This window comes from Myodes glareolus, chromosome 17 (genome assembly GCF_982192425.1).
Source record: "Myodes glareolus chromosome 17, mMyoGla1.1, whole genome shotgun sequence".
NCBI lineage: Eukaryota > Metazoa > Chordata > Mammalia > Rodentia > Cricetidae > Myodes > Myodes glareolus.
Window position 1 is genome coordinate 7,099,517 of NC_142042.1, and position 16,407 is coordinate 7,115,923.

The 16,407-nt window shown below is 39.2% G+C and overlaps 1 protein-coding gene across 4 annotated transcripts; it reads left to right on the forward strand.

Annotated features, from left to right (window-relative positions):
• The first annotated feature begins 326 nt into the window (after positions 1–326).
• Ifi44l (interferon induced protein 44 like) lies at positions 327–13,734 on the forward strand. Of its 4 annotated transcripts, none has more exons than XM_087897464.1 (9): positions 327–478; positions 4,171–4,652; positions 5,689–5,737; positions 6,425–6,620; positions 7,366–7,518; positions 9,322–9,493; positions 11,906–12,006; positions 12,689–12,863; positions 13,150–13,734. In XM_087897464.1, exons 2-9 carry the CDS (start codon positions 4,181–4,183, stop codon positions 13,194–13,196), a joined length of 1,365 nt encoding a protein of 454 aa, XP_087753590.1. In that variant the 5' UTR covers positions 327–478; positions 4,171–4,180; the 3' UTR covers positions 13,197–13,734. The 4 variants fall into 4 exon arrangements, with proteins under 4 accessions (XP_087753590.1, XP_048309550.3, XP_087753591.1 ...); XM_048453593.3 differs by lacking the exon at positions 327–478 and adding an exon at positions 742–895; XM_087897465.1 differs by lacking the exon at positions 327–478 and adding an exon at positions 742–895 and having other exon boundaries at positions 13,156–13,734.
• Positions 13,735–16,407: the final 2,673 nt, after the last annotated feature.

Genomic DNA, 16,407 nt, shown 5'->3' on the forward strand with positions numbered 1-16,407 from the left:
ACTGTTCTATATGGGCACATCCTTCTCACCACATTCTATTCTAAAGGGACTTAAACATTGGCTTGGGAGGCCCAAATGATGGTTTGTCTCTCATTTCATTCTGTGTCTCCTTCACCTCATGCTTTGGTTTAAAATCTGGTTTGCAGGAAGACCCTTCACAAACAGCCCGTATTGGATGAGGCTGCTGTCTCTTATTCTTCTTCCTTTTGTAGTTCTTAGCAGCAGTCACATGTGTAGCTGCCTGCCTAGCTGACTGTCTCCCTGAACACACCTCATCTTTCTTAACGCCACACTTTTATCTGGTTCAGTTTCTCTTTCCCAGGGTTAGCGCTGCTGTGCAAATGAGTGTAAACAGGAAAATAAGCTCAGAGGTGCAGCCTAAAGTCAGGAAATGTGGAACCACTGTGTGTTTGTTCCAATGAAGAGAGTCTCGGTTTTGAATTGCACCAGTTATCCCATCCAGCAGAGCTACTAGCAGGTATGGGGCTGCTCTAGGAAAAATTGAGAAAACATTGGCAATATAGTGCTAAGAACATGGGCAATCTTACAGGAAGGAATTTTTATTTATTTATTACTGTAAGTTTTCTTGAGTCATCTCTATTTCAAGCATGTCTGCATATAGTCAGGCTTAGGATAATTTTATTTTTATTCTGCTTGACTTTCTTTTCCTTATATTCTTTTCTCCTGTTGGGGAAAACAAAAGCTAAGGGAAATTGGCATGCAGTCAACCAAGCCTTTTCCTGCTTTGAGTTTCAGTTTCGTTTCTTTTCCTGTGCCTCTGAAACCTACACTAGCCAAAGAAGTTTCTGTTTTCCGACTGCTGCACAACTCAGAAAAAAAAGGGTCTCTACTTAACTTGCCCTCTGTTTCAGTCTGCTTTGGGTCTCAGCAGTAGGTAAGCGCCTCCTGCCCACCTGCTCAGTTCTCTTTGATTTCCAGGGTGAAACCGGCAGGGCGACCACATTCTTCTCATTTATTTCTGGGTATACTTTAATGAAAATTTCACACATTGCTAACCAAGTTCAGAGAGAGCGAACTCTAGAACCATCTCCTAATATTTCTATCATATGTCAAAGATGATTTGCTTTACTTAATCAGATTTGCTTTGAGAGAAAAATATTGCATGAAAAGTAGAAGCAACCTGTGTCTCTCTCCTTTGCCCCCTCCTTTACTTCTTCCCCAGAGGGAAACATAACCTGGACATCTGTGTAGGTCATTGCCATACATGCTTCTGTGCATCTTCTGTGTGTATAATGTTTGAGTGCAGTCTTTGGTATAGCTTCGTGCTAACATTTTAGATCGGTGACCCCAGACCTAATTTCTCGTGCTTAGTTTGTTTTTTAAAGTAAAAGGAAATTATTTGACCTTTATCCATATTTATAAATATAGCGTTCACCCCTTTACCTCAACTGCTGTTGACACATCTTCATAAACAGCGCAGGTCTGCATGTACTTTCTGCTGAACTCTATGTGGCCATCAAGACAGTGTCAACAACTTTATTTAAAATATTTATTTTCCTTGTGGGTGTGTGTGTATGCCTGAGTGTTCATGTGTGTATCCACACATGCAGTGCCCGTAGCAGCCAGAAGAGAGCCTCAGACCCCTTGAAATGGGAGTGTCAGGAGGTTCTGGGCATGCTGAAAACTCAGCCCTGGTCCTCCAGAGAAGCAGCAAGGTCTTTTAATCATTGACCCATCTCTCCAGCCCCTCACACCAGCTGTCGGCACTGCTGGATATTTATTCTGATGTGAAATGTATTCAGCATGGAGTTGTCACATTGTACAATATTTATCTCTTTTTCTGTGTTCATTACTCTTTTGGGTCATAACATTTTTGATTTTGCTCTTCACATTCTTGGGCTATTTTTTTTCTGTGTGATTCATTGTTTCCTTATTCCTCTGTAGGATAGCTTTATAGAACCTGCATTCTAATTCACAAGTTTTTTTTTTTTTTTTTCGTGTGTCTTGTTATAGGCAATCATTTGTTTTCAAAGTCAGTTTTATCTTTTCTTTATAGCTTGTATCTTTAGTGTTTTATTTCAGATATCCAGTAATTAATTTGCCATGCAATGATCCACACCAGAAATACTGCTTATCTGAGTGGAGCAAGACTGCATCTATTGGAAGAGAAAAGAAATTCTGCGTACCTCCAGTCTGTAATTTCTCTTTCAGATCTTTTCAGAATTCCAACCCATGGACGAAGCTTGCTTAGAGCTCCTTTTGTCATTTACTTCAAAATAAGAATTCTGTTTTAGTTCTGTTAGTCTAGCTGGAGCTGTACTTAAATTTTCAGCATTTCAGGTGGCTGCCGTGTGTGTGTGTGTGTGTGTGTGTGTGTGTGTGTGTGTGTTTATAGGTGCACATATACCACAGCATTTGTGGAATTCAGAGAAAAACATGTTGTGCCTGTACTTCTCTTCCATTTTGTTTGAAGAAAGGTTTCCTGTGCACTGCTGCATATAGCGAGCTACCTGGTCCACATGCTCCTACCTGGTCCACATGCTTCTCATGGTCCACATGCTCCTACCTGATCTACATGCTTCTCATGGTCCACATGCTCCTACCTGGTCCACATGCTTCTCATGGTCCACATGCTCCTACCTGGTCCACATGCTTCTCATGGTCCACATGCTCCTACCTGATCTACATGCTTCTCATGGTCCACATGCTCCTACCTGATCTACATGCTCCTACCTGGTCCACATGCTTCTCATGGTCCTCATGCTCCTACCTGGTCCACATGCTCCTACCTGGTCTACATGCTTCTACCTGGCTTGCACACTTCTACCTCGCTCATAGACTTCAGGGGATTGACCTACTTTTGGATTCCTTTTAGCCATAGGAATGCTGGTCTTACATATGAGCACTATTGTGCCCGGCTTTACATGAGTTTTGCAGATTTGAACTCTGGCCCTTGTACTTACAAGGCAGACACTTTTCTCACTGACCGTTTCTCATCCTCCAAGGTACCTCTTTGAAGTTTGACTTGTACAACTTGTACTCAGGGAAGTGTAATTCTAAACATCAAGTTTGCTCTTCTGTGCTAACTATTCTGAATCTTAGCCAATATTGTAATTATTTACCAGACTCCTATTAATTAGACTAGTTGATTGTCTAATGATTTTTATACCTTTTTTTTTTTCATTCTAGTAACTAGTGTAATGGCTGTGGGATTAGCTGTCACTGAGAAATTTACGTATATGTTGACACCTTACCTATTTCTGTTATTTCCTTGTGGACTGTGTTTTGAACATATTTTTATTTTCCTCCTTTAGTTCATGGGTTGACAAGTTGTAGTCCACATGAGGTAAAGGGTGTTTTGTTGACATGCAGTCATATTCATTTATTTAGATAAGAATTAGTATATATATATATATATATAATATCACATAAGATATCAGAATCATAGACAGTCTTAGGGTTTTATAGCAATTCCCTCATGGAAAATGACCAGGGTTCTATGAGTAATACCTTAGTTTCTTAGGGGTGCATGTTTCTAGATTGACCTATCTGTTTATCACTAGGTCCTGTCTCTTTGTTGTCCTGTCAGTCAATATCACATTGAGGACAAAACTCCCAATGCATAAATCTTTGGGTGAATCACACTTAAACCACAGCACACATTGTCTTTAACTGCTGTGGTAATGGTGGGAGACAGGTAGTCAAGGTAGAGCCTATGTGAACCACAAAACTTAGATCATTTACTATTTGTTTGGTTAAGGTAAAATAGCTATTGATTTCTATGTTTTTTTGGTTTATATTTTTCTCTAGTCTGGAATTTACTCTGTCTACCAGTCTTAGACTTTCATTTATTTTTGTATTTGGAGACAAAGTCTCCCATGTAATGCTGGTTAGACTGGAACTCACTATGTATGTAGACAAGGTTGGCCTTATACTCCCAGAGATGTATTTGCCTTTGTCTCCTGAGTGCTGGACTTAAAGGAGTGTCCCAGTCCAGTGTTAAATTTTAATACTATTTATCATTTCTAAAGTGTCTATTTTCATATATAATTGCTGTTCCTCCACCTCTATGCTGTATATTTTTAGCTCAAAATCCTAATGTGTTTTAATTCGGTTAGAGGACAGTAGAAGTCAGTGGAACTAAACAGAAACTTGTAACCTAACTGCTATGTTGTGTTAGTCACTCAACGTTTATTATTTTTGTATCAGCTGCAGGAACATGGAAGTGACAACCAGACTGACATGGATACAGGAAAAGCTTCTGGAACAACTACTTGGGAAAGCATCTTTAACTCTTCTTTATAAGTCTAGTGTTCATCAGTTTATAACTCTTGATATAACTAAGAGATGCTCTAATCAGGGATCCACAATGACAGTCATTCACTTGAAGCAAAATATTGTGGGTGTTTTCATGCTAGAACAGTTTCCCCTTTTACGTTCTGAAAAGTCAAGCACTTGTGTTTGGTTTTCATTTAGACAGGGTAGCAGCACTGGGATGTCAGCTTTAGTTTTGAATACACAAGTAGAAGTCAGTGTCACACAGTTGAAATTTTTCTCACCCGGTGGTTTTTCTCTCATTGTGGATCCAAGAAATTATGAACTTCATCTGAGTGCTGAAGTAATAAAAGAGCTACAACTTGATCTTAAAGGTGTCTCTCCGTATTTGGAATGTGAAATATTTCGAGTTGATGGTATGTACAAAAGGATAAGCTGCCTCTACTATTTGGTTCCAGTCTTTGCAGTTAATACATTATCATTGGTGTGCAGGGACAAAAAAGATGAATAAACATTAGTTTATTATGCAGGACTAAGGACTATAGACTGCTGCAAGCAAAGAAATTTAAGATGGATATGTATAGAGGTGGCCTCGTATCTTCCTCTCTGACGGACCCACCAATACATTTGAAACTTGTCTTGATTTATGACTATCTTTGTTCTGCAAAACTATGAAAGTGTTGTAAAACTGCTTCAAAGTTGGAACATGGAATTTGGAGTAACATACATCTGTGTTCCCCAGGTCATGGTCAATAAAATGAGGACAAAATAAACTATACAGTTCATGGTCAATAAAATGAGGACAAGATAAACTATCTGTAGCACGATTAATTAAAGCCCAGAGTCAGAAATTGTGGTTCAGTGTGGAGGTCAGAAAAGCAAAACAGCCAGTCACTGGCTCTTACCTCTATGTCAGTTCAAAATGTTGAGCCTGCCTCCAGGAATCTCAGAATGAGACTGCATCTGAGAGCTGTATCCTCTGTTTTATAATTCTCTCTAGTTCTGGGGTTAGGGGTATGCACCATTACTGCCTGATTTCTATGGCAAACTAACGTGGTACTGGGATTAAAGGTGTGTGCTACCACTGCCTGGTCTGTAAAGCTGACCAGTACAGCTGTCTTACTCTCTGAACTTAAGGCAAGCTTTATTTATTAAAATACAAATGTCTCTTTCTCCTATAAGAGACAGAGATGCAGATAAAGGTAGGGACTGGAGAGAGGAGAGGAGGGGTGGGAGAGAAGAAAGGAGGGTAGCAGCAGAGAGAAACTTTGACTTTACAATTGAAAAGAGAGTCATTTGTTCTACTCTTTCTCTCAGGATGTTGCCACCTTGAACTCTTAATTGAGAAGGTCAGGGTTATACAAATGGACCAGCCTTGTGTAGGAGACAGTCTTGGCTTCAGAGAACCAAAAAGTCAGGGATCTTACTATATCCTGTGCTTATTTCCTCTAGGCATTAAGAGGGATCCAGAGTTCATAAAGAAGATGGTAACTGTCAAACAGTAAGTTAGGTTCTTGACCTATCTGTTATTCATTTCATTTAGATTAATTGTGGTAAGAGTGACAATGAACTAGTAAAAAAGATAAAAAAAATCATATAACCTGGAATGATAAAAATTGCTATTAACAGACAATATTCCAGTTACTATCAGAACAAAATCTCCCTTTCCCAACTTACAGATATGAATATATTTTTATTTTCCCTTAATATATTTTATTACAAATAATCACTTACTTTCAGTGTTAGCATCTCCCAAATATTTATGTTCCAAGGTTAATAATGACTTGTTACAGCTTAAGATCTCATGCTGGGCAGCAGTGGTGCACGCCTTTAATCCCATCACTTCGGAAGCAGAGACAGGCGAATCTTTGTGAGTGCGAGGTCAGCCTGGCCTACAGAGTGATTCCTAGCACAGTCAGGGCTGCACAGTGAAACACTATCTTGAAAAACCAAAAACCAAAAAAAAAAAAAAGATTTTACTCTGATACATAAATGCGGTTTATCTAAGTGCAAAATATTTAACCCAGGTTGTTTATGTTTGGGGTGCTGCACTTAATATATTATAAAGTTACTATTGAAATAAACATGTAGGCAAACCTGTCCCTATAATGGAAGAAACAGGGTCTAGGGTAGTTACACTGCTTTGAGGAATATCTGCTGTTATATTTAATCCCTGTGTTCTAAACAGGTACCGGAAAAAGCTCCTCTCTGCTCTCAGAGCCTACAGGCCCCATGAAGACTTGGTTCCAGAAGTTCGTATCCTCTTGGTGGGCCCAGTAGGTTCTGGAAAGTCGAGCTTTTTCAATTCAGTGAAGTCTGCTTTCCAGGGTCACTTAACTCGCCAGGCCATTGTGGGGTCTGACGAAGACAGCGTTACCAAACAGGTAAGTTACCTGAAGATCTGCGAAAAGATTGGAACTTTACAGGTTACATGAATACAAGTGTTCACGTCTTTGTAATTTTCTCTCATCCATAGCCTTTTTCCTAATATGCAATTACATACTAAATATGTAAGTAAAATAGAAGCAAACATTGCTTCAGAATTTTCTCTATTCAATAATATCATTCAGAGAAGCATTTCATTTTTACAGATCCAAGAATTAGTTATATAAAAAATACCTTTTTATCCTTGTTGCAAATTTATTTTAAGACTACAAATCAGTGTATCATTGGTTCTACATTCAATAGCTCAACATGTTTCTAAGACTTTTCATGAATTGCATCTTGTTTCTTATGTAAATTTATTTCAACCTATCAGCCTAGTCTGAGAAGTCAAGACAAGAAGCTACAATAAGAATTTAATCTATTAAGCATTAGTTGAAATACTTCAGTGAGCAAACTGCTGTGATATCACAGATAGGTTCTGTACTTTCTAGTAGAGTGTAGCATCAGATCATCTGTACCACATATGGAAGAGCTATGACAACGCAGCAGCTTTGAATACTGAAGGAATTAGTTTTTTTCAGTCTTGATGTGGTGGTGTATGCTTGTAATCCCAGCCCTTGGGGGACCAAGGTAGGAGGATCTTGCCAATTCCAGGCCACTGTATTAAAATATTAGCTAATCTCTCTTTTTTCTTTTGTCTTGGATGCTAGCAAATATACTTTAACTCAATATTTTCTTTTACAGTATAGAGTATATACTGTTAAAGATGGAGAAGGTGGGAAAATGCTCCCATTTTTGTTGTGTGATTCAATGGGGCTGGATGAGAGAAAAGGAGCAGGATTGTGTATAGATGATATACCTCATATCTTAAGCGGCTATGTACCAGACAGGTATCAGGTAAGATTTCTTTCACCCCAGGACTTCATTGCGTCTTTACGCTACAAGATCATTTGAACTGCCCTGATATGATCTCAGCAAAGTGCTACTCTACTTTGAATGAATAATATTATGAGAGAAAGGTAAAGAGATGGTCCTTTTAGTCTGTGCCTTTGAGAAATAAAACTAAATGGCAGGAACTTGACTTATCTGAACTCCAGGAGATGTTCAAAGACTGTTCTGTTTGTAAGATTCTTTCGGTAATGTAAACTGTGAGTGAAGACGCCATTTCTTAAACCAGCAGTAGTTTAATTTTGTACAAGTTTAATTATGCATATTAGATATAAGAATAATTGACTATTGTCTGTTGATGTGTTCCGCAAGAGCGAGGCAAGGCTATTACATGCCAGGAACCAGAGATGTGTACCTGTGAAGGAAGTTACACAACTGTCCCGCGCTACCGTCTCGCCAGCAAGAACCACACGGAACACTAGGATCCTTCTGCAGAATAGCTTTATGTCTCTTGGGAGCAGAGCATAAGCCAACACGGCCGTGGGGACCCAGATAAGATGGAACCCATCCCTTATAAAGGAAACAGACCCTGCCCTGGACGTGTCATTCCCGGATTGGCTGACTGCTCCCAGTCCCAGGTGAAACCTCGGGAGTAGGCAGGGACGCAGCGGTAGAGAGTTACAAAGCACGTGCGCTGAGATTAAAGGCGTGTGCCGCCACACCTTGGGGTCACAGAGGTCAATCTCTACCTTTGTTCCTAGAAGCAATGGAGAATGTGGTCCGGCCCTCCACACACAACCTTCTTTTTTAAATATATGAAATGTAAGAATTAATGCTGTCTTCTAGAACGCCTGAGAATATTAGGTGTGTGAGCTACGCTAAGTGCTCAAAGAGCACTTAGCACAGTTCTTTTAGGTATGGAATATAACGAATGGCTTTCAGTTTCTAAACACTTTTCTTTTCTTTCAGTTGAACTTGATTGAAAAGATTGGCTGTGTTCATTTGTTCATTTGAAATTATTTATTAAAATATAATCTGTTCTAGACACAAAGAGAATAACTGAAAAAATTCACAGTTAATTAAGAGGGCAGGCAATATTTTCAAGAGTCTTACAGTCTAGTTGGGAAAAGAATTACAACATTACAGGAAGGAAGAGAGCAGTAAGAGAGAAAATCGTATCACTAAGACTCTATTATTTCATAGCAGGAAACCAGTCAACTCAGTTCAACATTAAACACATGTGCGTGCTCCCGTGCATGCATGCTCACACACATGCACACATGTACACACTTACAAATGTTTGCTATGTTTTGCAACCATCTCTTCTTTCAGTAGCAGAAAGATCATTGTCTTTTTGGGGTGAGGAGAAGCTGACTTGGAAGCTGGTATTTCATCTTATTTTGCCTTGAAAAAAATTAAGAAATCATAGTCTTTGAGTTTAAATGTCACTTCATTCTCTTTTCTCTGTCTGCCTCTTCCCATCCATTAGTCCTTTTAAGCATACAAAATTCTCAAGGAGGAATCTTAAATGACACGTAGCAAATTGTAATGCTATTTGCTTTGGGAGATTGGAGATTTAAGTCAGATTTTAAAAGTATTCTTTGCATTTTCCTCTAATAGTTTCAGTGGTTCATCATTTTTATCAAAACAATAAAGCTATTTGTCTTTAAGAAAGCTGTAGTGAGAAGCAGGAAGATATAAATAAGACACGGAGGAAGACACTGGGGAAAGAAGGGTGAGTGGCTGTGATTTCTGCTGTGGGAACCAAGCAAAGTCTCTGAAAAGTGAATGTCCACTTGTGTTTCTGTGCAGTTCAACCCGTGTAAGCCAAAAGAGGTGAGGCTCTCCACTTACTGCACCTCTCCACCACTAAAGGACAGGATTCACTGTGTGGCTTATGTCTTGAACATCAACTCAGTTAACATGCTGTCTGATCAAATGGTGGCAAAGCTCAAAAAAATTCACAGAGATGCAGTACACTGTGGTAAGTCTCTTTGTAAAACCTCGAAATAATTACAATTTCACAGGAAGTCACAAAAGGAGTAGTGAAGAGAGCCACTTTGGTAAATGTCCTGAGCTCCAAGTTGGTGGTCAGTGCAGAAGGGACCACCTTAGAGACATCTTCCATGTTAGCCTTCAGAGCAGAAGGGCTAGGCAGCCTCTAGTTTCCTGTTGTACAATCCTCTTGCCATTTTTAAAGAGAGTCACCTTCTCACAGGAATTAGCTAGCAGGATCAAAACCAGGGTGCGGACACTGTTGCACTATTTTATCATACATGGAAATTCATGAAATTCTGTCTACAACCCAGGATACAGAACTATCTCATCACTACAAAGAAAACAAAGATATCCTCAACTATTTGTGACTACTTCTTTGTGGTTATGAGTCTTCATTTGAGAATATTATGCAAATAGAATCATCCATTATGCTATCTTTTGAGAATGACTGTATTAACTTGGCCTAACATCCTTTCAAATCCATGTCATACATTTTACGTTGATTGTTGGTTTTATGACTGTTGAGTAATATTCTCTAGTATAGTTGTCCCAGAATGTGTTTAACCATTGCTTACTTTTAGATTTGATAAATAAAATGCTTCTGAATATTAGTGCTTCCGTTTTGCGTGTGTGGGGTTAGTCTCCCAGGGATAACACTGCTATATCATAAAAGAAGTATATGTTAATTTTTAAAAAATCACAAAACTCATATTCAGAGAATTGATACTGTGCTACATTCCAATTGGCACTCTATGGCCAATCCAAGTTTTCTGCATTCTTTCTAATATTTAGTATCATGGTTGTCACTATTAAAAAGTAGCTTCTGTAATAGATATGTAGAAACATGTCATCATGGCCTTAACTTGCTTTACCTAGTGATCCATAAAATCAAATGCCTTGTTACACAATCACTAGTCTTCTATATATCTCCAGTGAAATATTTTATTTCATGTCTTTTACTCATTTTTGATTGATTTTATATGTGTGTTTTCTTTCATGTTGAATTTTAGGAGATCCCTTATCTTAGTCAGTGTTCTATTGCTGTGAAAAGATATCAGGAGCATGGCAATTTTTATAGAGAAAAACATTTAATTGGGGTGGCTTACAGTTTCAGAGGTTCAGTCTAATGTCATCAAGGCAAGGAACATGGCAGCAGACAGGTAAACAGGGTGCTGGAGAAGTAGCTGAGATTTCTACATCTGGATCCTCAGGCAGCAGGAAGAAAGAGACTCTGGGCCTGACTTGGACTCTTGAAACCTCAAAGCTTATCTCCACAGACATATTTCCTTCAACAAGGCCACACCTCCTAATCCTTCCAAACAGCGCCATTCCCTAGTGACCAAGCATTCAAATCTATGAACCCATAGGGACCATTTTTATTCAAACAATCACATCCCTAAATCTGAGAACCGAGTCACTGTCAGACATATGGTTTCCAAATGGTTTCTCCATGTTAGTGTCTACACTTTTGTTTGGTTTTTTATTATCATTAAGTTTGGTGCTACCCTCTCTCTTTCCTCCAGGGACTCTTATGGCATGACAATTAGGTCTTTTACTGTAGACTGCCTATTTATTCTTCTGCACATCTAATGCACATTATATACATTTAAGGTAACTGTATATGGAAACATCTCTAAAACAGTGGTGGGTTTAGGATACGACTGAATTAGAGAAGTATTAGAATTTGAAGTTAGTTTCTAAGGACATATGGCATTACACCACCATGTCATGAAGTGATGTTTAATGAAACTGAAAAGCCCTCCTCAGGGAAGAATATACCCATTGGTTTTCCATTTCCAAAGGGTTAGAACCAACAAGATACACACAGGTAGCTTCATATGGACTGAAGAGGTGATATTTAGGAATATATGCATGTACATAAATGCATTCAATAACAGAAAAAAAATGAGGCTATGAATTTGAAGGAGAACAGGGAGGGGTGCATGAAAGGGTTTCCAGGGAGAAAACATGTAATCAAGTTATAATCTCAAAGAGAGAGTGGGGAGGAAGAGGGAATAGTGTTAATTTTGAAGATAACAGTTGTGCATGCTTGCTGGACAATGTAACAAGATCTCAGCTGAACTCTGAGGTCAGGGTAGCCTGTTGGTATACACCCATCTTCACTAGTCTCTTTTTTGGTGTTTCTCTGTAGTTCAGTGGTGCAGTAGCCATGTTTCCCACATTGAAGCCTACTAAGTTTTCAAACTTACTGTGAGGTTAGGTGTATCTCAAAGTAAGCTTTCCTTTGGAAAAGAAATGACCTTTGAAAGAAGATCAGACTCAGATTTACTGTGAATGTTTCATGCCCAATGCTCCAATCTGCAGAAAGCAATGTTCATATGCACATTTAAAAAGTGTCTTGACATAGTCCTCTTATAATGATGTCTGTTTGATACAGGTGTAAGAGAAGTAGCCTTGCTTACTAATGTGAATAACTGTGATGAAGTTCTTGATGACAATTTTTTAAACATGACAGAAAGTATGACTTCTCGAAGCCAGGTAAAGAGTGATGTTCATAATCAGGTGATCTAGAGAGAGAAGCACAGCCGTGCTCACTCAGTTTCCCTTTCTTTGTCTCGCTCTCCCATTACCACTGTGTGCGCACGTGCGCATATGTGTTGACATGAGTGTGTGTGAGCAGGCGAATGTGTGCATGTGCTTGTGTGTGTGTGTGTGTTTAGTCACAAATAAATTGAGAATTAAGCTAAGGTGGGTACATTTCTTCAGGCCTATAATGTTAGGCACTCAGGAAGCTGACAGCAGAAGGTTCCAAGTTCAAGTCCTGTTTGTGCTACCGAATGAATTCAAGACCATGTTTCAAAATGCAAAGTAAAAAGGGGCTGTAGATATAGCACAAGGAGAGAGAATCGCCAAGAGCGTGGGAGCCATCGAGTTCAGTCCTCATTTATACAAATAACTGGATTGATTGCTCAGTTTGTTGTAGTTTATATTTAATTTTACATCCATAACTATCAATAATTTGCATAAATATAATTGCATTCTGAAGAGGATTTACCAAGCCATTAGCTTTTAAGTTCCTGTCCTTAATTGTATTAATATTAAGTCAAATTTCTAGCTTGGTATTCTTCATATATATACAAATATGTTTTGTGTATAGACATATATGTGTTTCACAAATATGTTTTTTACTTAAAATGCATTTGAAATATATTTTTCACAGGTAAAGAATGTCCAAGACATGCTAAATATTCCTATAGCTAACATCTTGATGGTTAGTAATTATGCTTTGGAACGATCATTGGACCCTCTGAAGGATGTTCTGATCTTTGCTGCACTCAATCAGATGTTGCGGACTGCAAATGACTCCTTAGAAGACTTGTTTCTTAAGGAAACTGGTAAACTGGTCCTCTCTAAAGCACTTGTGTCTTTTGTAGAACCATCAGCTGTACTTCACTGGGGTGGCTGGGACCCATTTACCTGTTCCTGATGTGGGCTGCAACATGTGCTTCTTCCTGCTTGTGCTTGTCTTGTTTTTGCAGGAGTGTGAGGAATGGCATGCTCCTCTGTGACACTAGCTACCCTTTTTAGCCCAAACCTGAATTGCCTTAAGAAGAGTCAATCTGTTGATAGCCTCTTTGAGACTCTGCCTTTGTTAATGGTACTGCTCTGTTCTTTTGACAGCATCAGCTAACGACTCCTTGAAGCGCCGGTCAAGGCTGAGAAAATGAAGATGAAGGCTGAGAAGTGGAGAGGAGGGAGATGCCTGACAACAGATCCTCTTCCTTATGCCTGTACCCACCATAACTTGAAATTCCGATGCTTTGTATTCCCTTCCCTATCACATTATGCAATTCTATGTATCCTAACTGATCACACAGCAATTACAAAATTATATAGATATCCGCTGTTCCAAATAGAGTGCAAGTTCTCTGAGAAATAGGCTCTAGATTGACCTCTGTAGTCATAGAGCTCAGCACAAGGTCTGGTCAGCATTGAGGATACTAACAATGACTCTTCTGTAACACTTTCTCTACCTTGGTATTTACTTAGATTTCTACTCCAAATGGATGAGAAGACACAAAGAGTAAGATGCTGGAAAGAGAATGAGAAAATAAGGATGGAGAGGGTCTTATTATCTCTGCTTGAAAACATGAGTGCCTCTAATTAGCCAATTTATGCCTCTAATTAAAAAGAGACAATATTTGTGAACAACTCCATTAATTGCATTAACGTTTTAATTTCATGAAATAAAGATTCTTCCTGTAATGTTGCCATGCTTGCTCTTAATCAACTGAATCCCAAAGAGTCATAGCTGTGATGTGGGAGTTACCTCTGTGTGCTGTGATTACCATTAATGAATAAAGAAATTGCTTTGGACCTATAGTAAGGCAGAACTTAGGTAGGCAGGGAAAGCTAGGTTGAATGCTGGTAGAAAGAAGGGTGGAGTCAGAGGGATGCTATGGAGCTGCCACCAGAGATAGATGTGCTGAAACTTGGTTGGTAGGTCATGACCTCATGGTGTTGCACAGATTAATGGAGATGGGTTAAATTAAGATGTAAGAGTTAGCAAGAAAAAGCTAGAGTTAAAGGGTCAAACAATGATTTAATTAATACAGTTTCTGTGTGATTATTTTGGGACTAAGCTAGCTGGGAGACTGGAAACTGGGCAGCAGGAACCAACAAGTGGCTCTCTCCTCCAACAATTTGGTACCTAACGTGGAATACCAGATGAAGGTAGAAGTCATAAAATAATCCCAAACTAGTTTAGAATTATGAATAATAAAGGGTTATTTATTTAAGGAAAACTTACAGATCACTGTCCTAGAAACAGCTCTCTGCACAAATGGGGAGCAGGAACAGAGTCTAGCAGCTGGAAGCAAGAGCCAGAAGCAAAAGAGAGAGAAAGCTCAGGCTTTACAGCTGCATTTACAGAAGAAGAGACCACACCCAAGAGGGCAGGTATCTTAAATGCTATTGGCAGAAAGAGTGGAATGTGCTCCCACAGCATAACTGTGTCTCCAAAGGGGAACTATGGAGAGATGAACCCTCACTATTCCGCATGGAAGGTTGTCACGCAAGTCCTTCAAAAAAATTTTAAAGTCCTCCTGGCAGCTGTCAAATTAGGACTATTGACAGAGAAAAATAAATCTTACTCTTTCCGACTCCTTTCGTAAACCTTAACAATTCTTCAAATTTTTAGTTTTCTTTAGTTTTGATATTTTATTATTTTTAACTATGTGCATATGTGTGCATCTGTGTGTGGGTATATGCACATGAGCGCAGGGTGTGTGCAACTATGTCTAACAGTGAATGCCAGCGGTTCATTAAGATGATTTTTTTCATTTAATAATGTATTATCCTAAGTAGGGGCTACCTAAGTTACTAGAATAACTAGAATAACCTGTTCTTTCTTGGTCAGAAGCTGAAAACGTCCTTTGGTCTAAAGGCCATTTAGTCCTGGCCAAGAGCCAGAAATAACAACAATGTTTAGAGGTATTATGGTTTCTGGTTTTATTTCTTCTCTCTTTACATAAGAACTTAATAGTCATGCCTGCATGAATCATATGTATGAGCATGTGACCAAGATTACAGTCAAGACATGGGAATGGGGAGACATGGATCGCTTGTGGGTGAGACAATAGGACCGCCATCCAACCTCCCATGTCTCAACTGTGTAAAGCTTGATTAACTTCTAGATGGGGCTCTTGAAAGAAACCTGTCACCAGGGCTGACCTTTCTTCCTTCCTCTTAAGTTCTGGCCTGCAAGAATGCCTTAAGCTGCTTTCTAAGATTCACCTCCCTGTAGTGTGTGACATTCATTCTTTAAGTTCACAAGACAAAGAACCTGAAAGCCAGTAATCTGGGGTGTCTTTGATGACAATTTTTTTACTTTTAACTTTGAGATTATAACATAATTACATCATTCTCTCTTCTTTTTTAAAGAGAGGAGGCTTTTTGGCTTGCAATTTCAGAAGTATAGTTCATCTTTGTGGAGGAAGTATAGCAGAGCTCATATCTGTGGGAGACTATGGATGGGACTCCTTGCGTTTTGGTAGATCAGAAATCAAAAAGTTCAGGTAGGTAGCAGGATTAATATGGACCACAAACGACCACCTCTGCATGCCCAGACCCAGTGACTCATTTCTTTAACTAGGTCCCACATTCTAAAGGATTAACAAGTCCAAGAACAGCGCTGTCACCTGGGACCAAGTGTTTGGATGCATCAGTCTGTGGGAATTATTTGAACTTGGCACAAGGCTCTCTTTGCTGATTGTGAGACCATCTCTGTATTGTTCCCTCTGAGCAATTCACTATGGCTGATGAAGGATGTCACCTTGGATTGCTTATTGGCAACAGATCCCATAGTTTGTACTTCAGTTCAACCTTGTGGAGACATTGTGTCTTCAGTTTTGTTTTTTTGTGGCAGCGGAGCAGTGGTCTCAACATCTGGGATATTTCAGCTCTCCCCCCACAACAGAGAGACAAGACTATAACCCCAATGCTCTCTTCTCACAGTTACACAGGTTGTCCTGCTCAAATCCACAGCTCCAAGAAGGCACTGTCTTCTTCGTGTGCTTAGGGAAAGACAGTCTTTGACATGGGCGACCACTTTTTCCTTCTTCCTTGGCTTCTGCGACAGCTAACTCTTCCTACTTCCCACTAGTTTTCTTAGCCCCAGTCCTTTCGGGTAAATCTTCTCAATATTTCTGACTTCTAAAAGGGGAAGGAAGGCACAAAGTTTGGTCTCTAGAGCTGCATGTATTTATTGAAATTTCTCCTTCATTTTATGTATCTCTATGTGTATGCTGATGATCCTCAGGTCACCTTCATCCTCTAGTCTCTGACCTCACACACCAACTACTTTTGTCTTCACTTACAGATTCCAATGGAAGAGAGAATATGTGATCTTCCCTAATAACTCTTCCAATATTCTCATAT